We start from the raw sequence: 26,329 nt of genomic DNA, 5'->3' as shown, positions 1-26,329 counted from the left end.
ATGTCTGGCTTTAAGTAGTCTGTTTCGGACATTTTTAAGTTCTGAATTTAATTCCTTTTAAGTTTTTTTGTACTATTGCCTCATCTACTAATGGAGATTAAGGGGATTTGTTTATAATATTTTAAAGAATGGTTAACCTCTGCCAAGCGCTCAAAATTTGCCTTTCGGGTGTAAAACATTTCAACAATGATTTTGTTTCAAGTTATCTATAAGTCGATGACATATATTTGTTATGTTTCATAATATTTCTGTAGTCACAACGACTAAGAGCTTTATATAAACACCTGTCTTGAGTAGGCCCGGTAAGGGTCGATTTTGACCTCTCATTTCATGTTCATCCGCTGAAAGATTTTGGACACTTTTTAAACCCTTAAATGTCTACTTCAGTCGATTCAATTATTGTAAATGGAAGATTTGAACTGATTAAGTTATTTAGGATGCTCAGATTCAAGCTGAAATATGAAAAGTCTATCAAATATGCCATAGTATGCCATTTTTCATATGGTTTTTGTCACAAATGAAAGTGGCCGTATCCGTGTTAACTCTGAACTTATATATGTTATGTATCATCATCAAAAACAACTGACATTTAAATATTAAGAATGAACAAAAATGCGGCCACTTCCATTTAAGATGGAAACCGTCTAAAATATATCTCAAATACTAAAATTATCATGATTTCAGTAATTTGGCATCACTTAATGATGTTAGTACCCGATATATATTCATTGTATTGTAAAAACAAACTTTCCAATAAATAGCTAAAAGTTTACATATTAACAATGTTGTAAACCTGCTATATTTTTTGGGCCAAAAAGGGGTCTTTCTGAACCTACTCCTTTGTATACTGATTTCAAAATGTCGACGTTTCTTTTCTTATATCATTTAAATAAATTTGGATACGTAGTTGCTTGAAATGAGTCTTATGCATACAGCCTGGACTAATTTGAAAACTAGACTTATGTTTATAAAGTCCTACGAGTAAAGCTCTCAAACAAATGCCCCTTTTTTTTGTATTTAAAATAACACCACAAAAAGAGCATAGATACTGTCATTGTCTAAAGAATTGAATGATAATTATTAAATGTTTTCAGTGGTAAAACAGTTGTAGTGCTCAAATATTAGTAGTTGAACAATAATTTAAAAAAAAGTTGTTGACATAGTGCGACCAAGATAGATATAATATATACTAACAAGCCTATACACTTTTATAGTTCTGTAACGAATCACAATACTCAGGAAGTATATATTTGAAATGAAATGACAATTACTGTTTAGACAAATGTTAGATGAGATAAGGATACAGAGTAAGTTAGAGAGTGTTATTTCTAGATTAGGGACTTTCAATTTTAATTCTAAATGGGAGTTTTTTTATTTTATTTTTTATTTTACCTTTTTCTATGAAAGATTCAGATGCAGATATATAACACTGTTCTACCGTAATACCATATAGTGACAGGTGTACAGCAGAGTTTTAAACACGACAACAGCTGATAGGGTTGTATTGTTCGTATATCATAAAACAATATTCAGAAACAGCTTTATAACTTTACATCAAAAACAGAAAGGTTTGTTATATTTTCTTATTAACATATACATATATATATTTATTTGTAAACAAACATTTTTAAGTTCATCTGATTTTAATCAACAGTAATATGTATAATTAGAAAAAGCAAATGACCGTGATCAATATCTCTACAGGTGTATTGACATATTACTTTATACATGTATTTTATCTAAAAAAAAAAAAAAGAAGTTGCTTACGTATGATTCATCTGAAGGTTTATTTTATAAGTAAAACATCAATATATGCACAGAAAAAGAAAACTGAGAAGTGGTTGTTTGTGTTCACCGATTCAATTATTGGTTCGTATTTCTCTGCGATCCGATTTGAAATAAGGGGATACATATGTTTGTTTCCGGAGAATATTGACAACAACAAAGCTGGTATATTATTGATTTCATTGTGTATGTTGGATAATAATTACCACTGTATATAACTGCAAATTTTTAATCTTATTCCCCAAATTTCGAGTACTGATGTTCACACCAGGAAGTGCTTGTAACTAACGAAATCGATCGATAAAATAAGACAAATCTACGTGCCATGTGCAGAATATCGTCCCTCAGTTTACCGGTATTAAGCTTTGTCATTACGGGTATATTTAAGAATTGAATGCTTCTTTGGGGTGTAAAAGCGTTGACCGAAGTACATTTTGTATGAAGCGCTTTCCCCCTACCTTAGTAAAAATATATATGTAAACACATTCATAATAAGATATGTATCGCCCAATTCAGTTGGTATTGAAAAGATTGCAGCTGCTACTTGATTTAGTGTCTGAGCAGAAAGTTGATGAATGAGGGTTGTGTCAAAGAAAGTTTCATCCTTTTTCTAAAAAGTTCATTGGAATATAACAAAACGATGTTGATAACTATTTCGTATCAACACGAGGTCTCTGTAAATTATTATTTCTGCTGTTAAGGATTGTTTGGTGATGTTTGTTTGACGTGGCTCGGTAATTATAGGTCTTTGTGTTGTTGTGTTGTGGTAAATTTTTGCGTTCTTGTCTTTCGGGTTTTGCTGATGTGCTGTGTCTATATGCCTTTTTGTATTTTCTTTGTTTACATATTTGTTTTTAAAGTTATAGAGATTAACACAAAATGTTGTCTGCTGTACCCATATCATTGAAATTGTTACTTACTATGTCGGTTTTTTATGTTCCCACATCATTGTCAATAATATAGAATTGTATGCGACTGACAAACATGTTAGAGGTTTAGCGAGCAATTCACAATTTTCATCACAATAAAATGCATGTACCATGTCAGGAACAGTTGCACTCAATTGGTTTGATGTGTTATAGCTTTTGATTTTGCAATTTGGTGAGGGAATTTCATTTTACAATTTTCCTCAGAGTTCGTTGATTTTGTCTTTTTACAATTTGATATTTTAATTTGAAAAGAAGTCGTAAATGATTAGTTTTTACAGGATGTTTCTGTCAGTAATGCTGGTCCTGTGCTATATTTCTATGATCGAGTCAAACTCATGTGATATATCAAAAGAGAAAGCAACTATATCTAGCATGCTTCAGTCTATAGAAAAAAAGATGAAAGGTAACCTTTTGATTAACGGAGTTTTACAAAGTATAACAGAACAAGGAATGTTTCATTTTGCACCAACCTGACCTGTTCGTTAAGGTAAAATCTGTATCCAATGGTGTTGTATTTTTGTCAGATATATTTTTTTACTTTTTGTGGAGGGGTACGGTTTAAATGTACATTTCAAAGAAAAGGATAAGCGTTTAAAGTTCGCTAACACCACACCAATATACTCTTTAAATAACCGAGGGCGAAACAGACGGATAAACACAAGCAAACACTTTCAATTGACAATTATTTTATCTACTTATGTATTGATCTTTTAAAGCGTATTCTGCAATTCCTGGTATAAAACTTATTAAATGTATTGTATATGTTTTTTTACAGAAAAGTGCTCTGTCAACTCAGAAAATTGTCCAGCCGGTTGGAAGCAATACAAGGATCACTGCTACTTTTTTTCACCCGACACAAAAACATGGCAAAATGCTGATGTATGTCATTTGTTTACCCATATTTTGTTTTTACCTAGACCTTTTGAAATTTTGATTAGGTGTAAGATAAATATTTAAACTATTGGATTTAAATGAAACGACCTGATTCCAACACCTAGAAATGTTAAACAGTTTGTTATTTTTAAAAAGAAAGTTAATGGCCACTATATAAAAGAGTATCATTGATCTGAAAGATAACAAAAAGAAAATGTTCTGCTTCAACAGACATTTCATTGTTTCACTGTTCTATCAATACAGTAAATTGTAATAAATATTTTTAAGCAAAAAGATAATATTTTATGCTATGCTTAAGGTCGGACGGAGAAATTTCAAAGTATGATTTTATGTTAAATACTTTTTTAATTTTTTTTTATTGTTCTATGTATAATATTCAATTGATGTCATTCCAGAAACAATGTAAAAATATGGGAAGTTACCTTGTGAAGATAACCGACTCAGCAGAAAACTCGTGGGTTGTTGACATGATCACTAGTAAGTGTGTCTTATACTTATGTAAGGCAAAATTTTACAATCATCTTTATTAACGAAAAGAATAGGTGCGTTTGCTTGAATTTGAATTGAGATCCTGAAAAGAGTGATCTTTTTTTGTTAAATAATTAATTGGAACTAGTGTGCCAATTCATGCAATGAGTTCGCAAATGTAACAAACAGTACATGTATGTCACTGATAACGGGTTGAAAGCTACTTTCCATGAGGGAAATAGTAAAATTTTATATGCTGCGAATAAAAAAAGTTTTTTTAAAAATTAAACTAGAGAAGATATCACATACATACAGAAAGTAAAAAAACAGAAAAGGGGTACTTGGTTCAAGCTACATGTGCACATAACATTTTTTTCTATAAATCCTTGTATTCAAACTAAGCTACTACAAAGGAAGCACATTCGATTGACCCATTTGCCAAAAGATAGTATAATACCATTCATTGCCAGTTAAATATTCAACACATGCTATGAGTTTGATGATATATTTTAACTTAAATGTTCTGTAAGTTAAGTTATAGGTTCGTTCATATGTTTTGTGTAATCGTGCGGTTGTTTTATCGTTATGAAAACATTTGTTTTGTTATGTTATGCTATGTGTTAATTGATAAGCAGATGTGGTATGAGTGCCAATGAGACAACTATTAATCCAAGACACAATGTATAAAACGTTAACAATTATAGGTCTTCAATACAGAACTTTAAACTCACACCCAACAGCAAGCTATCAAGGGCTTAGACATGACTAGTGTTAAACAATTTCAACCGGAAAACCAAAGATCTAATCAAATAAAACGAGGAACGAAAAACACCTATAAACTATTTAATTTATAATGCATGTTCATTTTTATTTGCATAACTACATTTTTGTTTTACAAATAATTGTACATGTCTGTTTATTGTTTATGAAAAACATATTTTATTATAACTTGGGATTATCATTCTGGAAAACAGAATCTGTTAAGCACTATTATGGCTCCTGGATGGGAGCGGCAGACTTTGAAAATGAAGGTCACTGGAAATGGATGCATGACTCATCAAAGGTTCTTTATACCAACTGGAGTGTAATCCAACCGGACAATAAAAATAATGAAGACTGTGGTCATTTTTGGTCAGCCCATCAGTATAAATGGAATGATGCACAATGCAACTTAGATAGGATGGGGTACATTTGTGAATGCTCACATGTAAGTTAATTTTCATACAAGACAGTTCCCATTTTCAATAACCTTCTGTTTTAATTTTTTTTTTTTTTTTTTTTTTTTTGCTTTTCTTATCTCCAGAAATGTTTGGTCCTCTAATAGGATTGCTAGTTACCATTCTTCATTTTTGCTTTAGCATACCAAACAGCAATTGCATTTCAATTATAAAACCTCTAATCACCCTCTATATGCCTGCAACCATTATCCAAAAAATTATTGTATGTCGACAAATTTATCACTTATCATATGGCCAACAGTAAATGGACGGACGTATTTTTTTATGATAATCTGGTTGATATAACTGCTGATCGTAGAAGCTGAAGATGGGACATTAACAAAAATATAGCATCAAACAACAGAACAGTAATATAGTTTCCATTTGTTGTTTGTTATAGCTGTATACACACTCAAGTTTTTAACGCTTTTAGTGACATGTGCTTTATACAATCCGTTATTTTGTCACCAGAACGACAACTGACAAATTTATGATAATGCGACAAAAAGCCCAGGAATTGGCTTATCCCAAAAGCAGAAAAAAATATCCGAAAAATGTATCCGAAAAATGTATCCTACAAGCACGTCATATAACATTGCAGCAAATAACTTGAAAACCTGCCAATGTAAAGGAAAAAATCAGGCAATTCAAAAGACGTTTAACGAAATACCGTGTAACGATAGAACTAACAATTGGCGAATTAAAATGATATAAAGCATTTCGAAACAATGTGGAGAAACTTATTTTACAAATCATTTGCCATTAGTTAGGACTGTGTACCCTTTAACTATCGCTGACCTATGCTTGTTTCCCTAAAAAACTATCTTATAATCATCTATACATTTATATGTATGTACAACGTTATGATTACGGTAGGCTTTCCACATTTGCATTTCTGTGTAAAGTTTTACTTTTTAACACAAACTGTCATCACTTCTCTTTTTTTTAAAGATACAAGTTGATTATAGGTCTTGAGAAGAGACAATAAAGAAATAAATGATTGAAGATAAATATTTTACATAGTGTTTGAAATGAAAAAACATATATATATATATATATATAAATGCCTGTGCGGCAATTTACATCTTGAAAAAGCCTTTCCCAAAGAGGGTTACCTGTCGTCCTAGGCGTCAGAATCAATTGGTTTATTTTCCACAAAATTAATTGGTGCTACTAGTTAATTATGACTAGAGCATATGCCATCACCATGATCAACTCGGTTGTTTATAGTGTTCATGTTGTCCAGTTTTTAGTATTCTGTGTAGTGTTTTGAAGACAGCTATTAGTCCTATCGTTGATAATTTTTCTTTTTGGTTGTAGTTTTTTTTTCTGTTTTTCTTTAAATTATGATATAGAGTTGATTTTTGTTTCCTCTGGGTTTTTTATGCAGTCATTATTGTATGTTGTTTTTAACAGGAAATGTAATTATATGCAGTCACTTTTCATGATGTTTTACTGTCAATTTTTGTGGTTTTTATAACATTGTGCTGTAATTTTTTTGATTCTTAACTTTTAGGAAACTACTTATCAAGATGTTTACCGTATACTGTAAAGTGCAGACATTTTTCGTCGCGATTACATGAAGGAATTTAATAACATAAAGCAACTGTTCTAAATTCATACACAAAAACGTTTTCTGGTAATTATCAGTATAAGTTAAACTGAATTTAATCATTTAAAAATGAAGCATGTGTATCTTTGAATTGCTGTCAAAATGCTCGATGAATGTGCGAAAACAAACCTTAAACACGTGGTTGTAACGTCAAAATCTACTACATGCTACTGCACTTAATTGAGAATAAAAAGTTATTACGATTTATTATTTTTGTTCTTTTTGTTACATAGGGATTACAATGCCGGCCGTACAAAGTATGAGAGAGACAATCAGCCAGTGGAAGATTGAAATACTGTTTGTTTTATTAATAAACCCCAAAACATGATTTTATTCGTTTAATTTCTTAGGTATTTACAGCAATTTAACACTTGTTTATAAATACATTTTCCATACTGATGAAGTGCCGTTTTTTACTAATAAGTATATTTAATATAATTACCTCTGAAATAAGTACACAAAATGTTTATGCAAGGGTAGCAGACGAAAAAATATTTTCATATCGATTTGCAAGTGTTGTCTTTCACGGTTAAATATTTGTAATATAATTAACCCCTATAGAAGACAAAACTATGGGAAAGAAACAACCAGTGTTACTGAAAAAAGTGTTTTTGACTTTTTTGTTATCTCTTGTTTCAGATGTATTTGTACAAAAGCTTCGTATAAACAATAAAATGAAGCTACCATCAATTTTTAAACTTTATTTTTCACATAAAAAATTATGTATCCCAACTCGACCAATATCAGCCTCGGGACCTTTGGCCCTCGGGACTGATATTGGTTTCTCGTGGTGCTACAGCATGCGATACGGATTTTGTCATGTATTATTCTCTATTTATCACTTCATGATTATCTTCCTTGTGTTGTCTGCAAAATAGACTTTGAAATGGAGAAGGGTAATGCATGTTGAATGCGGACACGTTTGGACAAGAACACGTTTACAAATAATATGCTTCTTAATGTTGGCTTTTTTTTGCATTGTTTGTCTTGTTGTCTTCATTCAAGAAATACAATGTCATGCAGCTGCCCCGACGTATTTCGCAACATTGTAAGAATTTTAAATTTGTTTATAAACAAAAATTTTACTTGAGTGTGCAAACTCACTCACATTTATAGCTGTTATTGATTGCTTGATTGTTGTTTGATTAACGTCCAGTGGCTAGAATCGGCCCTGCTTGAACTGTTGATTTTATACAACAATCCCTTTTCCATTGTGACGTCAGCTATTTTGTATTGTGACGTCTAAATTTTTGGGGAACCTTTGTGATGTTCAGTCATGGCGGACTTATAGCAATAGAGGTGTAGATGTTACCAAATAACAAGTTCAAATGTATCATGCTTAATCAAACTTCAGTACTGATCCAACACAACTTTTAAACAACAGTTACTTGTTCTGTTAGAATATGACTGGCTTTATGTTTTCTTGTATAAAACAATTTGACTAAACAGCAGAAATATCATCGGTTACTAATTGGATATTTAAGTACAAAATGAGTGAAAAAATATGATACTAGCTGCAAGATTTTCCTACAAGTACAAGTTATAATTTCGATTACTTTGTCGAAATGTAGCATGCTCTTTCTCAAAAATATTCTCAAAAGTAACAGATGAAAGTTTTCAATCTATATACTAGTAGGTCAAGCAAAACAGTTCAATTGTTATTAAATTATTGTAAATTGATGAAGAAACACTTTTTTGTTAAATAAACAGAAATTTGTGAGTAAGGTATTGTATAGTATAGAGATATAAGATATATTTTGTGTAAAGAAAGTTAATAGAAGATAGGTAGTGTAGTATGCTGTAAGAAAATAAAAAGAAGGAATGATGTCACTAAAATTTGTTTTCTTGCTGAAACTTAAAAGTAAAAAAATGAATTTCATTTACATTCTTCCATGAAATATTTTCTGTAACAGTTATCTCTCCTTGTTTAATATAAAAAGAAGTTTAATAGTTCATAACTCAACAAGTGAAATGGATGTTAACGGCAGGTTATATCAAGATTTTATATGTTATATATAGATTCCACAACTACAACAAGTGTATAACGATATTTCTCCACTCGAGACAGTTAAATTTTAATATAAAAAGCGCGAGGCTTGCCGAGGTTTTTAAATAGTTAAAATTTAACTGTTGAGAGTGAAGAAATATAGTAAAACACGAGTTACAGTGGTGGAATCTGTTTCTTTAATGATTTTTATCCTTCCTTTTCAAACATTTGAGGAAAGTTGTGTACTTTTGATGTGACGTTATCAGGCATGGTCGCCTTTTTTCATAATGTCACAATAAGAAAATTCAGAAGAAAGCAAGAAAATTTGACGTCACAATTAAATTTCAACCAATCATTTGCTGAGAACAAATTTTTCACTAGAGATTAGAAATATTTTTCTCACACCGGTCAGGAAATGTGAAAATAGCATGTAATTAGAGAAAATGTAAGATTTTCCAGGAATTTTAAGAACTGTGAATCAAAAAGAAGTGAAACTGGTGACTGAAAAAAAAAAAGAAATCTGTTTGACAGTTCTAGCTAATCAACCTTAACCTTTTTAAAAGATGTTAAAATATAATTCAAATACAAATCAGAGTGATGAAAAACAAAATTGTACAATCAGTCCTGGGACTATATATAAACATTCAAACATATACATGCATCATAGGAACATCTTGAAGTCAATTGAAAATCTATCAAAAACTATCGTTTATCCTAATGCATCTAGAATTAGAAAGGATAGTGTAGATCATATAATTGTTAAACTTGAAGTAACTGATTCAATAGAATGTAATGCGTGCGACATGTGGCTACACAAATAATGTACGGTCGTATCTGATGGGCTTTTTGATTTAGATACTCATGATATCGATATGCTATACAAATAACACCTCTGTACCCTACGTGATCAAGATGACTGTGAAACTGAAATTCAAGATGAATGTCATGGAAGTTTGGTGTATTTTGATCTTGAAACAGATATAGTGTCATGACACCATCTATAACATAGCCAAAAAAATATGATATACCAGAAGACCTCATCGAAAATATAAGTGAGTCTGATAAAAATAGTAACACCTCAAAGACATCTTCAACTATAGCAGTCAATGACATACAATAAATCTGATTACCCTCATCTTCACTAAAAAAAGAATTAATGAAAAATCTGAGAATAGGACAAAATATCTGAGCAAAACAGGGGAAAATACTGCAGGCGAACAATCTAACTTACCAAGAAAAATCACGCAGTGAAGAAACACTCAAAAAAACGATATTTACTAAAGACAACAAAGAATAAAGTGCCTCAGAGGTAAATCCAAGCTATGACCAAAACCTATCGAAAGCTAAAACAAAGAGAAATACGAAAATAGGTTAAACTGTCACAGATGAACAGTTGTCATCCCAGAGAGCCCAGTCATAATGCTGCAGGAGAAAAAACCAACAAAAAAAAAATCAATGGAAATAAAAGTGCCTGTGATAGTAAAGTGTATGAGCAGAATGAACAAACTTATACCTTGAATGACAGGCAGAGTCAATTTGAAGCTAAAATCAAATCCCAAATAGACAAATCAAAGATAGAAATACAACATAAATTCATTATCCATTTATCCATGAACTCAATATGAAACAACACATAGAAGTAAGTGAAATGATTGCAAAGTGTATTGTATGACACAACAGGGAACCAGCATAGTATCATTGGTACCACAACAACAACCCAATACAACAATTATTTTACATCAGCCAATAACAACAGAACCATCTGTCTTTCATCAGCCATTTATCACTTTACCACAAACACTACACCATCCAACTGCAACACGGTCTGCTTATATAGAACATCCTCACAATGTTGCGCATTCGATAAACATAAAAGCAGGAAATTTTATCAGACAATGACTCCACTAAATAGCCATCAGCATGCATTTTTTTATACCAACCGCACAAAATTCTTAACCAAAATTTATACAGCCAACAGCATAGTTATATCAGCCCTTAATTTATCAAAATAAGATTGTCTATTTATCAACCTAACACAACAAACCAACCTGTTTAACCAAGGCAACATACACCGAGTAATCAAAAACTCGAACCAAAAGGGACACAATATTTTTTAAGGTCGACCTATAGTTGTTAATTTCTGTGTCATTTTGGTCTCTTGTTGAGAGTTGTCTCATTGGCAATCATACCACATCTTCTTTTTTAATAGAAAAAATGCCCAAATAGTACAACAATGTATTGCTGGCAAGTTGCAAATATTTGAAAAATGCCAAACTATAAAAAATTTAGCTACATGTTATACTACTGGTATACTGAGCCGAGTACAGACAATGTTAATACTAAAAATTCTGCCGATGTAAGAAACTTGGACTGTGGTAGATAAAATAAAGTTACACAATTCAGTCAAAGAACCAATATTAAATACTAAAGTAAGCGAACAACATCATTTTAGGGCACGGACGGGCCAGGACACAGATGACCATACACGCCAATTTACAATAGGGACTTTTATTGTGAAAAATGCTCTATCAAATCAACTCTAAGCATCAAAACTGTCAAAGTTGGCTTTTTAATGATAAGTTTCGACAATAGTAAGTATAAAGGAATAAACAAGGAACATAAAGAAATGAGAAGTGCATCAATCCATGCAAATGCTTCCTAAAGGAATACACTAACTGAGAAAATTATGCAGGCATCTAAAATGACACTTAGCTGTTGCACAACTTTTAAGGACCACAGCAAATGTACTAACATTTTAACTGACATTATAGTTTTTAATGATATTGAAGAATCAGACCCCAAGGCTAATGATAAGTGGATGGATTTTTTTTTTGAAAATCTATACAAACTTGACAATCTCAACTGTCAACAAAACTTTAATACAGAAAAGCATAAAGTGATAAAGATACAAAACAAATTATAGGAAAATTGGAAACAGAAACAAATATAGAAATTTACAATACTAATGTTTTAGAAGGGCAGGAAAAAGTGTTCCTGATAGACTTTCAGCAGAACATTTCAAACTAATACCAGAAGTACTTTTAACGTACGTAGTGCATTGAGTGAACCTTATATTTAAAAATAAAGATCTGCCACAAGAAACAAAAGAAAGTGTAGTTTTTCTGGTAAACAAGAGTGGGAAAGATAAATTACATCCAGAGAACTATACATGTATTACAGCAACCAAAACTTTTCTATCCTAGGAAAAGGTATTCTAAAAGACCGGTTCGAACCCAAACTATTCAAAATTCAAAGTTATCTACTAAGAGGCTTCACAAAATAAGCATCGTCATAAGATACTGCATTTATTGTATCTGCTGCTGCAGATTTGTACAGAGAAACCCTACCAGAACTCATATTGATTACACCAGACACTCAAAAGGCTTTCGATAAACTACATCACGAAATTCAATTTAACAAAATGTATCTTGAAGGAATTGCTGGAAATATGGGGTTATTGCTTAGAAATATGTACAGGAATGTAAAAGTTAAAGTTAATCGGAACAATAACATTTCAGATAAATTTATTCAAGAATTAGGTGTAAGACAAGGTGCAGAGTTATCGACTGTTCTATATAAACAGCATCTTAGAGACATAAGAAAGGTCAAGCATAGGTGCAATAATAGGCAACATTAATGGTGTTGATCCAACTTGTGCGGATGACATTGCCAAACTGACCAGCCAAGAGCATGAGGTTCAGGCTCTACTAGATATAGACGATAATATGACGAACAAAACTTAATATAGTATTAAACAATCATACAAATTTTGAAATTGCGCCGTTAATAAAAATGCAACAAGAACTGAATGCATATCTAGGAAATAATAAAATTGACGAAAAGAAAGATGTTAAACATTTTGGACTTAAAAGAACTGTAAAGAATAAATACATAAGACCGGTTAAAAATTGCCCGAGGTACTATACATGCTATGCATGGTCCTAAGTGCCAGAAAAGAATATCGCTAATCGTCTCATCAAAACTCTGGCAAACGTACGCCTTGTCAAACAGTTTGTATGGCACTGAGGTCCTAAACTATACACAATATAACGTCACAAAATTGGAGAGACTCCAACTATCAATATAAATACAATTACATGGACTACTAAAAATAGTTGCTTGTGCTGCCAACGATATTCTACTAGGATCAGTCACAAAGTTAAAAAATGTTTTTTCTACGGAAAAAAATCGGTAACAGATGTTTAACACTTTACCACTGTAATACCATACTTAAAGTAACAGTTGGATGAAAAAGATATACACGCAAAGGTTACATTATTATTATATCATAAACCACTATTAAGTTGTTTTTCAGTATCAGCTTTACATCAAATACCGTAAAGGTTTGTTATTTTTTTATACAGTATTGCATTTTTATGGTTTCGTAAAATTGATTTCAATTCATCTTATTTGAACTATGAATATTATAAGAGACATGTAGTACAATGTAATACAATGTAATATAATTATTTATGCTGCCACTCGTAATATAGTAACACAGCTATATTTAATACAACGTGAATTTCATCATGAAACACTTTTTCCACAGTCAGGAGTTCATTAAGGAATAAAAATAAGTTCGAAATTTGTGTTCCAATTGAAATAGCTATCCATGTATTAATTTAAGTTGCAGTATAAAAACAATATCAGGTCAATATCATAAAAATATTAAAAAGAATTGTAAACATTTTGTCAGCCTCATACAAAAGTTTATATTTTTCTGACATTGACCTAATACTTTATATTTATCTGATAATATACAGACGTAATAACATTATACAATTATTAAAATCGGTATCTAGACAAAAGTACTTTGAAAATAGCTTGCTTTCTTTAGTTCGTTGCGATCCAATAAAACATATATTCGGTTGATGAAGATTCCATTCAACCGTTTTATCGTTTTATTTCTAAACGTAGATGAAATTAAATTCCCAGGTTTTGTGTCAACCTTAAAAAAACAATTATACAGATATAATAAAATAATGCATTTTTATTAATATTTATATTGATACAACTCTGAAACTTTTAGATGTTTTGGGAAATTATTTACCCTTCCAAAATTAGTTTCCATCTGTTAAAGAAAGGACCCATGACAGAATGAATCATATTAAGATAAAATTGAGAATGTAAATGGGGAATGTGTCAAAGAGAAAACAACCCGACCATAGATCAAACAATAGCAGAAGGTCACCAATAGGTCTTCAATGCAGCGAGAAATTCCCGCACCCGGAGGCGTTCGTACTCTGACCCCTAAACAAACATATATACTCGTTCAGTGATAATGAACGCCATACTAAACATCAAACTATAAACAAGATAACATTGATTTATTACTTATTTTTTATTATCGTAATGATTATTTTTTACAGGATGTTCCTTTCTGCAGTTCTGGTTCTGTGTTGCATTTCTATGGTTGATTCAACATGTTCAACAAATCCATGTGATATATCCACAGAAAAATCAATGATAGCCAGCATGGTTCAGTGCATGCTTCAGTCCATAGAAAACAAGATTAAAGGTAAATTAAAACTGTTACTTGTGGCAAATGGAAAAAGATTAAAAGAGACAAGCAATGTTTAATACTTAATATTTGAATTTTAACAGTCTCCTGTGAAATGCATATAATAATTTTTAATGTCGAGGCCTTTTATAGCCGACCATAAGATATGTGTGTTCATGTCCTTATTTTATTTTAATTAAGATCCAATTTTGACCAGTTTAACAACTCTTAACAAATGTTCATTTATCTATGTTTAAATAAAACAGAAATGTGGTGGGGTAGATTTCAACGAGATAGGTTTTAAATTTGTGAACTGTTTGTTAACATCACATAAAAACTTCGTGAACAGCCGAAAGTGTAACACATACTAAATAGCGAATTTTCATTTTATCATCAAGCGATGTTCTTGGTTTTAAACGTTATCTATTTATTTCAACAGCATCTTGTGAGTGCACTGACCCTGTGAATTGTCCAGCCGGTTGGAAAAAGTACAAAACTAACTGCTACTTTTTTTCACCTGATGGTAAAAATTGGCATGATGCTGCGGTAGGTCTCTTTTATTTATATTAACAGAGGTGATGATCCACAAATTTCCGTTCATCTGGTAAATTCAAATGAATCAAAAGCTATTCAATTAGTTATCAAGATTTGGCTCAATACTTCTCTGTTGAAAGAACTGGTTACAAGTACAACTTCATATAACCAACATGTAAAATAATTATTAGTTCACAAATCTTAAATTTATAGTACCTTGTAATTTAAACAAAAAATAACCCTTGCAAGGATATTGGATAAATAGTGAGTGGTTGTTGGTATATTAAGATGATAAAGGAGTTTTTTTAAAAACAAGCCTTTAATTTTACCATGTTTACATATACTACAATCAGTACACACGGATTTTTTTATGTATGCTATACAATGGTTGCCATTTGTTCAAGTCCTATTGTTTGTTATATCATTTTATGTCAATACTTTTGGATGTTATAAATATTCTAAAATAGAGTGCGGATAGATTTCAGAAATCACTTAACGGTCAAAAATAGAAATTTAAAGCTAATGAATTCAATGCTTTGGGTTTTTTTTCTGCAGGGTATAACATGCTATTTCTATCATTCCAGAAACAATGTCAAACTATGGGAGGATACCTTGCGAAAATTACAGACTCAGAAGAAAACTCATGGGTTGTTGACATGATCACTAGTTAGTATATTTTATATATATGATATATCGCACTACCACTGTCATACGTTTGGGACATATGTATTAGAAACTTGACAAAAAATAAAAAGGTTGAGAAAATGTAAATGAAAAAGTGTGTGAAAATATTTTTTAAAGATTTCTTAAATAAATTCAAGTTCAATGGACAATTTGAGTGTATATTTTCATTTCAATCAAGGTGATATTGGATACATGTTGACTGGATATGAGTGGAATAGTAAGTTTATTGTGAAACTGTTGTCCTGACACTAAACGAACTGTTCCATGAAAATCCAGTCGGTTGTGTTGAACAATATTGAAAAAGACAACAGACAGTAAATAGCGATGATTAATCAACTATCATTATATAAAAATCTGAAATCCAACCGAATCATTTAATTCATAAATATTCTGAACTATTAATGCTACATCTTGCGCTGATGTCAGCTCTAGGTACAATAGGTTAAACGCGATGTCGATACTCCCTCGGTAATTTCAAAAAACCCCAATCCCGAAGTGGCATTGGAAATTCCGCAAAATATAATGACGCTTTCGGGCAAAAAGTTTCATCGAGTCCAATAATTAGAAACTATTGACCGGCACAATAATTCAACGCTTGCAATTTGAAAAATTAAAAAGTATTGTGTACTTATTATAAATATATAGAAAATGATAACTGAGGTATAATAAACGGAATTAACAACGGTACTTTGCCATAATTTATGTATTCTAACGCAAGTTCTTTGAGTTCAGAAATATAACAAAAATACATGCTAACATCAACAAGGATTGATTTCAAAGCCTTTTGCTCAAATCTATATGCATATAATAAAGGGGAACTATGCAACTAGAAAAAAATGCTAGAGCTTTGAAAAAAAGCCTACAGTAATTATAGAAAAATGGCATCCAGACCTGTTTTTTTAGCTCTAAAATTCTCTCTTGTATGACAGTCGCATCAAATTCCATTATATTTACTACAATGCGTGAACATTACATTTTAAGATATATTTCATTGTTAAGAATTGTTTTTAGCTTAAACTTTTTCTTTAACCGTTGCGTTTTTTTAACAGGTTAATGGGTTAAGGTAAACATGTTTCAGGTTATTTTAAACCAACAACTAGTTTGAGTCTAAATAAAACAGGCCATATATCATTTTGAAAACATATGTATTGTTTGAAAATCAGATTACACAGCTATAAATAACATCGTCGTGTTATTGATGTTTGTTTGTCGTAGCATGTTTACTTGTGAGATCGTTTTGATTGGCCCTTTATAAATTATATATGTGTGTGTTTATAATGGCAAAACAGAATCGGTTAAACACAAATATGGCTATTGGATGGGTATGGCAGACTTAAAGAATGAAGGAGACTGGAGATGGGTTAATGACTCTTCAGCAGTCAGTTATTCTAACTGGAATCGAGGCCAACCAGACAATGCTAGTAATGAAGATTGTGGTCATATTTGGTCAGCAGCTAATTATGAATGGAATGATGCAATTTGCACTATAGATCAAATGGGGTATATATGTGAATGTTCAGATGTAAGTTTATAATTGTACACGACCGTTCTCATTTTCATATCTACAGTTATGTATTCCTATTTTATAAAATATCCAATATGTAAGTTGTGAATTTATTAAGACAAGAAATGTCTGATATATGTTTGCCGAATTTACCCATCACTCTTCTAGCATGCCCTCTTTGCAAAAGGGTTAAATTTAGATTACGAACTTACTGAAGTCATGTTTTTTCACGGCGTTGTTTATCTTTTGTCGTACCGATAATAATTTGATACTTATTTCGATTATATCATCAAAGAATGTAACCAGTCATTGAATTTATCTTGATGTGCGCTACCTTGTGCTACTATTGAAGCAATTTGCCAAATATGACATTAGGCTCGGATTTCGATAGAGCTCGTGTTGCCCAATCTTTAATTTTCTGTACAGTGTTTTGTAGATTGTTGTTTGGCTCAATATTTAGATTAATAATCATATAATAAACTGACCCGTTTTCGAATCATTTAGAAAATCGTCGTGTTAATATCTATATCATTGTCAAATTACTCCTGTTGAAGTAAATTCTAAACAAGGGACCATACAGTCAAACATTTAAAAGAAATATCAGTCGTGATGCAAACTACAATACAAATAGTTTTAAAACTTTAAGGATAATATACTGACTTGATTTTGCAAAGTACACAAAGGTTTATTATCTTTGATAGTCATTTTACGTGACAACGTTAACTGTCTTAAATTTCCTCCGATAAAGATGTCAAATTTTTATTTTAGAATTAAATATATTCACACACATTTATGTTTCCTTCTTCTTTTCTTATAGGCCTCGAACTGTCGTCCGTCCAAGGGATGAGAGGAAAGCAAACAGCCAGTAGAAGACAGATATGTTTTTAATTTCATTAAAGAAATCTGAACAGAACTAATTTTGTATTTATTCTTATATATGATAACCATTAACAGTTTATAAAACATTATATCATATTATGTAAACTTTTTCGTAATACTAAATAACCACTTTTACAAATCATCATTGTGACAGTGAACTATAGAATACCAAAATAAGCATGAAGCAAGGTCCGCCAGTAAAGCTATTGAATACATAATTAGTTTTATTCCATACTGGACAGTTAAGTATTTGTAAATATTAAAAACAAATAAACACAACAGCAGAAATGATAATGGGAATGAAACAATATTTGCTACTTTAGTTGACTTTTGAATAATAAATGCTTTGTTTTAAATCACTTGCCTCAGACACCTTAATAATATGTGGAGTTAAGAAGAAGCGTTTATTTGTGAACAGTTTGTTTATATTTTTCCACTACTGTAATCAATTTCCAAAATTACTTAAAAGTAACCTTTTTTGCATTATCTAGCAATACACTGTTGCAGACAGGTACTTCTATAGTATAAATCGTTACACAATTATAATTGATGTAAAAATAACTTAATATCTTTATACACTCTATATTTTTAAAACCTACATTAACAATAAAAACAACGGATATTTGCTGGTTACTAGACTATTCTTATCATAGGTTCTATTTTAGTACAGGGTCATTGTTGAACTCCAAAGCTTATGAGTATGATATATAGTTTACACTTGTATCATATGTCTCTGGCACCATGAAAGCTATGATATGACATATTTTCAATATTTGTTGCCAAATTGTTCTAAAATTGGAATTTCTCTCTATGAAAACATGTGGTCCCTAGAACAGTTGGTGTTTAAATTTGAATTAAAGTTGAAATATAAAATAGATTTTTAAACCTTTCTAATTGTTTTTCTTGGCAGTTCTTACCACAGCATGGGCTTATCCATTGCTATATTTGGGGTTATCATGTATGTATGTGCACCTTATTACAGTTTATTCAAACTTTCTCACAATTTTTACAATGTATAATTCAATTAAGCACTTTGCGTTTTGGTCAGATTTTTTAGGATCCCTTCATTATAAGGTTCAGCAAAGTATATACTTTAAAAGGTCTGTGTATTTTGATTTAGCTCGCAATATTCTTTTTTTTTTATTTTGTTTGGTTCATAAAAAGACCTATATGTAAAAATGCATAATTTATCACGTTTATATGGATCTACTTATAGTTTAAACACATTTACCACAACATGAGCTCATACTCGTTTTCAGCTGAATCTATAAGCATAGTTGTCTTGTGGTAGGACGTAAGCTGATGAGGCTTAGTGGATTAAATGTGAGCATAAGTTTTAAATTATACAAATGTGTTGGTTCGAGTCCTCTGTATATTAAAACCAAAAAGAAGAGATGTTACTGTTAAGTACATGCTATACGGTTTTTATCTAACATGCTTAAACGAATTTATTTTTACCCTAAAGTCAATATGTACGTTCTTTTCAAACATATTTTGGTATAAAATAGATTTTTCGGATGAATCTATAAATAAGGCCGTTAGTTTTCTCGTTTGAATTGTTTTACTTGGTCATTCGTGGTCTTTTGAGCTGACGATGCGGTATGGGCTTTGTTCATTGTTGAAGGATGAACGGTGACCTATAGCTGTTAATTTCTATGTCATTTTAGTCACTTGTGGAAAGTTGTCTCATAGGCAATCATTCCAAATCTTCTTTTTTATATAATCTGTCGTTATTGCAGATTTAAGCATTCTTTAGGTATTTGCTTTATCATATTGTACGTAATACATACTACAATGTGAGTATCAAAGTTTACGTGATAGTGTCAAACTAATTTAGTAAAGATTTAGATAAATTATCTTAACAACCTGCGTGAAATAATTTCGCTAGAAGAGATTGCATTTGCCTTATTAAACGCTCAATTGAGACCCAAACTATGCGTCGGTACGGTAAGCCCTAACATAATCCCGGTTATCTCTGAAATTTTAAATCATTATGAAAGGAATAATATATAAAATTATTACAAATAATCCTAGTTAAAACTATAACTACATAGAAATATGACTATTTTTGAAAATTTTACTCATGTTACTGGTACGGATTATATGTGTACATACATTTGTATTACAAAGATTGTTTTGATATAAGTATTATATAAACATCGGTACATACGACGATATAAATAGTTTTTTGACGAAACAAATATAGTGCAGGTACCTTCCTAAAAAAATCTTGTTTGTCTTATCTAATTTGAAATTATACTTGTCAAACACTGTGGTGAAAATAAATTTGGGCGAAACCAAAGACATTGTTGTCGAATTCTTTTTTTCTGTATATAAATTTAGACATTGAATAAGAATAAATGTCGTTTCATTATACTTTATTACATAAAACTTATTTTGAAGTTAGAGTTTCTATATTGGGACATAATAACGTCTATCTCATCATGATTATCGAACCAATCTATACATATATTTGTCAATTCAAATGTTAATATAAAAAAGAAGATGTGGTATGATTGCCAATGAGACAACTGTCCACAAGAGACCAAAATGACACAGACTTTAACAACTCTAGGTCACCGTACGGCCTTCAACAATAAACTGTTTGCTATGATATCTTTCAACACATTTGGATAGGAATTTTAACTGACAAAATATATTCATCCTTACCTTGTGCTCTATCTGCCTCTCTTTTTTATGCGACTTTACCGGGTATTTTTTACACATAAACTACATAAATGTGTAAGAATACATATCATTTTGTTTTTACGAAGGTTATTTGATGTTGATATGTGGGAAAAATTTTCCATTGTGTACTTATTTTTTTTCTCGAAACATACACAAACATATACATGGGGTTGGGATATTCCCTTTTATCCTGCTTTAGAAATTGCATCAAATTTTTAATGCTAAAAACAGATAACAAAAAGCTATTCATTGACCCCTTGGACATTTAAACACATAAGCTGTCAAAGGTTTTGCAACGACTAAAACTATTACCAATGTTTTGTCTGAAGAGTGACAACATACAATTTAGCTTGTTGACATAGACGTTTCATTGTTTCATGTTAATAGTGATTAAGATTATAACACATGAGTGACTGCTGTACCCCAATTTTTGACATTCTGTATGTTTGTTTGTTTTACTCAAACATTGTTGTAAACATAAATGAATTTAGGCGACTTTCTTACAAGTGAAAGAGGAGCGAAAGATTCCAGATGGACATTCAAACATATATATCGAAAATAAACGGACAACGCCATGGCTAAAAAATAAAAAGACAAACAGAAAAATAATAGTACACAAGACACAACATAAAAAACTAAAGACTAAGCAACACGAACCCAATCAAAACCTGGTGGTATTCTCAACAGCTCCGGAAGGGTAAACTGATCCTGCTCTACATGTAGCACCCGTCGTCTAGCTGTCAAATCACGTTAAATCTACAATTTCTACATAGTGAAATGTCTGTACCGAATGAGGAATACCAATGTTGTTTCCATTCGTTTAAGGTTTTTGAGCTTTTGATTTTGCCATTTGTGCAGGAACTTCTCGTTCAGAGTCCGCGTGGAATATTTTGTAATTTTGTGTTTTAAATAATACACGGATAATAATATACCAGGTTCGATCAACCTTACTAATATTATTAATTTTCATTTTATGATTTGGTGTTCTAATTCAGCGCCTGAAGAGCTACATGATGATTGAAATTATTGTAACGCTTAGAATATGTATTAAACATTGATTCATCTTTGTCTCATAAAATAAATTATCTTTCCTCGCAATGAAAGAAAAAAAAACTTCTGGATGTCAAATTGTTGTTAAATGCACCTTTAAGTTTGTTTCATGGTAATTTGTTCTTTCCTTTTTCGCTATTTATAGAAATCATCATTTCACTAATTTTTTATAAATCTTTTCGGATATACTTAATACAATGCAGCTATAATGTTACAACTAATATAACTCAAAAGAAAATTTTATGTATCCTTCTTTCATGGTAGTCTCCCTAAAAAATGTTTAGAGGAACTTAGTTGACAAGTACATGAAAAGAGTATGTTTGTTTGGTATATTTTTGTTTGATATCTGTCCTTGTATGACATCTAACCTATTTGTTGATACCAATTCAGTTCTTACTTCAAACAAACAAAATTGTTATGTTTTATATGGTTGTTTTGTGTAGTTCGAATTGTTGGAGTGCTGTTTCCTTGACTAATTCTAGACGAAATTGATGTTCTAAAGAATAGAAAGCTTAGTAATATATTCTAACTAATAAAATATTACGAGCGCTAAATAAAACATCAATGCAAGTACATGTAAATAAACATCGTATGATACACATAATACATGAATGATGATTTCAAGAGAGTAATTAATCTTAGCATGAAACTTGAATTATCAAACAACAAAAAAATAAAGGTGTAAATCTTCTATGTAACTTCAAAATAAAGCCAATGCGAACAATTATCTAGTGCAGATGAAGCGTTCGCATTTTGTTTACATGATCTATGACCCCTATTCGTAGGTTTGTGCAAAGAAAACAAAATGGATGTCTCATGCATTTTGATTAAGTTTTTTTTAACTGTAAAGCTAATACAGAACACATTCACAGTTAATGATCTCGGAGTCATAATATTCAGGAAAAATATAGTTGAAATAAAATAATCTTACTACTAAAATCAAAATCAGGATAACTGATCAGTCACAAAGTTAAAAATTGTAAATTCTAGGGAAACAATCGTTTGCAGATATTGTACACTTTACTACCGTAATACAATACATGTACGTATAGTAACAGGTTGTACAGAAGATATACACAATAAGGTTGCATTGTTCGTATATCATACACCAATATTCAGAAGCAGCTTTTTACCTTTACATCAAATACCAAAAAGGATTGTTATATTTGTATATGCTTTTGTAAATGACGTATGATTTGGTAAAAGGTTATTTTTATTTAATTTTATTTCAATTAAAAATATCATAAGAGACATTTTTACATATCTTTTGTAATATACAGACGTAAGAACATTATACAATCACTATAATCGGTATCAAAACAGAAGTATTTTCAAATATAGTTGCGTTCCTTATTTCTTTATGATCCAATAAAACATGCTTTCAGAAATAAAACCAAATATTAGTTTTATAAAGTTCCCATTCAACCGTTATATTGTTTTACTTTATTAATTTTAATTGAATCTACAGGTTCTGTGTCCACTTTCATCAAATCATTTAATACAAATATATAGAGATTAATACATGGCCTTTTCCATATCAGCCTGGGTATCATCCCGAGACCCCCATATCAGCCCGAGACGGAGTCGAGGTGCTGATATGGGTCGAGGGATGATACCCAGGCTGATATGGAAAAGGCCATGTATTAATCGCTTTATCATATACTTCCGACGATAGTTTTATGTAAGGCAAATAAACTAATGCAATAACTAAAACTGTCAAACATTTTATAAAGAAAATTAAAATTATGAATCAAATATACTATAGTTGTCCAACAACAGCATCATTAACTCCTTATATATTTATGGTAACATTTCCTATAGAGGCATTTTGAAACATTGAAAATTTGGAAGAGTTTTACGATCATTACTACTCCATGTTTGTTGTACTATAAAATGATTCATAATTGTCAATGGCATTTGTAAGCAAGTATTAAACTATCCCCACAAAAGTTCCCGTAAATTTTGACGTCGTCATAAAAAACATCTGACGTTACAAAGGAAAAGTAAACAACCGATACCGGAAACACCGGAAGTAACTTGCACGAGAGGCACTGATATGGGTTTTTTGCACGAGAGGTACTTGATATGGGTTATCAGCCCGGGTGGGAAGATATGGCTTGTGCACTTCCGCCCATTACACATATGCAAAAGCTATCATATTAATGCTAAGTATATGATAAATTAAAATAAATCACTTTTGTAAAAACTTTGATTGATACAATTCTTAAACATTTAAAAGTTTTTGAAATGTTGTGCGATTGAAATTATTTGTCCCTCCGCCAGTTAAGGAAAGGACCAATGACAACGTAAATCAGACTAAGATCATTGATATATCATTTTTTTTCATGATTATGATTAGTTTTTACAGGATGTTCCTTTCTGCAATTCTGGTCATGTGCTGTATTTCTATGATTTTTCAAATCCATGTGATATATACGATGAGAAATCAATGATATCTAGGATGATTCAGTCCATAGAAAAAAAGCTTAAAGGTAAATTTAAACTTTTTCTTGTTGGAACTGCAAAAAGATTAATAGAAACAAGAAAGGTTTAATATCGAACATTTGTATTATAAACAGTCTCCGTTGAGTCTATACTTATGATTATTTTGAATGTCGATGCCTTTTATAGCAAATATTAAGATATTGGTTTTCTGATTTTACAGACTGCACGATTGTCTATACTTGCTGCTATTCCTTACATCCACTTCATTTGAACGGATAAAAGGTGCCAATGTTAAATACATGACAAATCTAGAGAGAATTATTTCCCGCCAAATGTTCATTGGCAAATATATATATCAAAAACAAGCTCACGGACACTTCATTTTCTTCTGCGTTTTTAGTAACTTTATTCATATACTATCAATGATTCATAAAGTTGTTTTTTTTAAAACTCGCTCTTTTGAAACAGAGTAGCGAACATCCTGAAGATCCAGTTTGTAACAATTTGACAACTATTAAAAAAAATGTTGAATGATCTTTACTAAAATGAAATGGAAAGGTGATAGTGTAGATTCTAACGAGATAGATTTTCAGTTTGTGAAGTGTTTGTTAAAATCACTTATTACATTAGTACTTCGTGAACAGTCAAAAGTGAAACAAACAACTCAGCAAATTTTCATTTTAACATTGAGAACAGTTCTTGTATTATACGTTATATATGTACAGCCTCTGGTAAATGCACTGCCCCTGCGAATTGTCCTGCCGGTTGGACAAAATACAAAACTCACTGCTACCTTTTTTCATCTGATGGTAAAAATTAGCATAATGCTGCGGTAGGTCCCTTTTATTTAGACTTACAAAGGTAATGATCTACAAATTTTCGTTCTTCTGGTAAATTCAATGGAATCAAGAGCTTTTCGATGATTCAGCAGGTGTTGGCTCAATACTATCTAATATTTGTATATAGGAAGAACTGGTTCAATGTGCCACTCCCTAAGACCCACATGCAAGATTTGTGGTAAAAAATTGAATTTGTCTTAAATATGTTTAGATAGCTTTAGATATAAACAACCGAACTCTTGCAGGGTTATTTATAGTGAGTAGTTTCCGGTATATTAACATGATTAAGGAGTTTTAAATACATCACTGTAAGTATACTACTGCTTGCTTTAGTAATGCAATGGTTGTAACTTTTTTCAAGTCCTATGTTCCTTGTTCGCATGTTCTGTCAATAATTTGTAATGTAACTAATACTCTTTAAAAGTATGCAGATAGATTGGAGAAATCATTGAAAGGTCAAAAGTAGACATTTAAAGTAATGTTCATAATGTTTTGATATTGTCCAGTGTATAATGTTCTTATACTGTCATTCCAGAAACAATGTCAAAATATGGGAGGATACCTTGTGAAAATTACAGATTCGGCAGAAAACTCTTGGGTTGTTACCATGCTTAAAATCATACGTTTTTTGATTGAGTTAAGTCTGCCAATTGATATTTTATTGTATGTTTTTCTTTGTTGTGATGTTATGCTATTGTTTCAGAAAAAGGGAGAAGGTTTGGATCCATTAAAACGTTTAATCCCGCTGCAAATGTTTGCACCTGTCCTAAGTCAGGAATCTGATGTACAGTAGTTGTCGTTTGTTTATGTAATATATACGTGTTTCTCGTTTCTCGTTTTGTTTATATAGATTAGACCGTTGGTTTTCCCGTTTGAATGGTTTTACACTAGTAATTTTGGGGCCCTTAATAGCTTGTTGTTCGGTGTGAGCCAAGGCTCCGTGTTGAAGGCCGTACTTTAACCTATAATGGTTTACTTTTTAAATTGTTATTTGTATGGAGAGTTGTCTCATTGGCACTCACACCACATCTTCCTATATCTATTAAAAGTAAGTATATTTTACTTATGATAACTCCCACTGACATTGTCATATGTTTGGAGCATATGTATTCGAATGGTAGAAAAAGAATGTGTTAATAATTTTTAAGATTTTAAAAATCTAATCAATTGGTTTAATAGTATATTACTAACTTTGATATAAAGGAATGCTAACCTTCTGGCATTAAAATATTGATTCCTCACATAAATCAGTGAATAACAAAATTGTTAAATGTATAACAACTAATATTTTCATCCATCTTGTTAAACATCCAC

General features: G+C 31.0%; 1 protein-coding gene across 2 annotated transcripts; it reads left to right on the top strand.

Moving 5' to 3' along the window:
• Nucleotides 1–2,975: 2,975 nt before the first annotated feature.
• LOC139523728 (perlucin-like protein) lies at nucleotides 2,976–18,027 on the top strand. Of its 2 annotated transcripts, XM_071317976.1 has the most exons (6): nucleotides 13,214–13,235; nucleotides 14,262–14,410; nucleotides 14,832–14,938; nucleotides 15,511–15,592; nucleotides 16,900–17,132; nucleotides 17,932–18,027. In XM_071317976.1, exons 2-6 carry the CDS (start codon nucleotides 14,263–14,265, stop codon nucleotides 17,959–17,961), a joined length of 600 nt encoding a protein of 199 aa, XP_071174077.1. In that variant the 5' UTR covers nucleotides 13,214–13,235; nucleotide 14,262; the 3' UTR covers nucleotides 17,962–18,027. The 2 variants fall into 2 exon arrangements, with proteins under 2 accessions (XP_071174078.1, XP_071174077.1); XM_071317977.1 differs by lacking the exons at nucleotides 13,214–13,235; nucleotides 14,262–14,410; nucleotides 14,832–14,938; nucleotides 15,511–15,592; nucleotides 16,900–17,132 and adding exons at nucleotides 2,976–3,117; nucleotides 3,490–3,593; nucleotides 4,004–4,085; nucleotides 5,051–5,283.
• The last annotated feature ends 8,302 nt before the right edge of the window (nucleotides 18,028–26,329 follow it).

The sequence above is a fragment of the Mytilus edulis genome, chromosome 5 (assembly GCF_963676685.1).
Source record: "Mytilus edulis chromosome 5, xbMytEdul2.2, whole genome shotgun sequence".
Lineage (NCBI taxonomy): Eukaryota > Metazoa > Mollusca > Bivalvia > Mytilida > Mytilidae > Mytilus > Mytilus edulis.
This window is presented reverse-complemented; position numbering and strand designations above follow the sequence as displayed.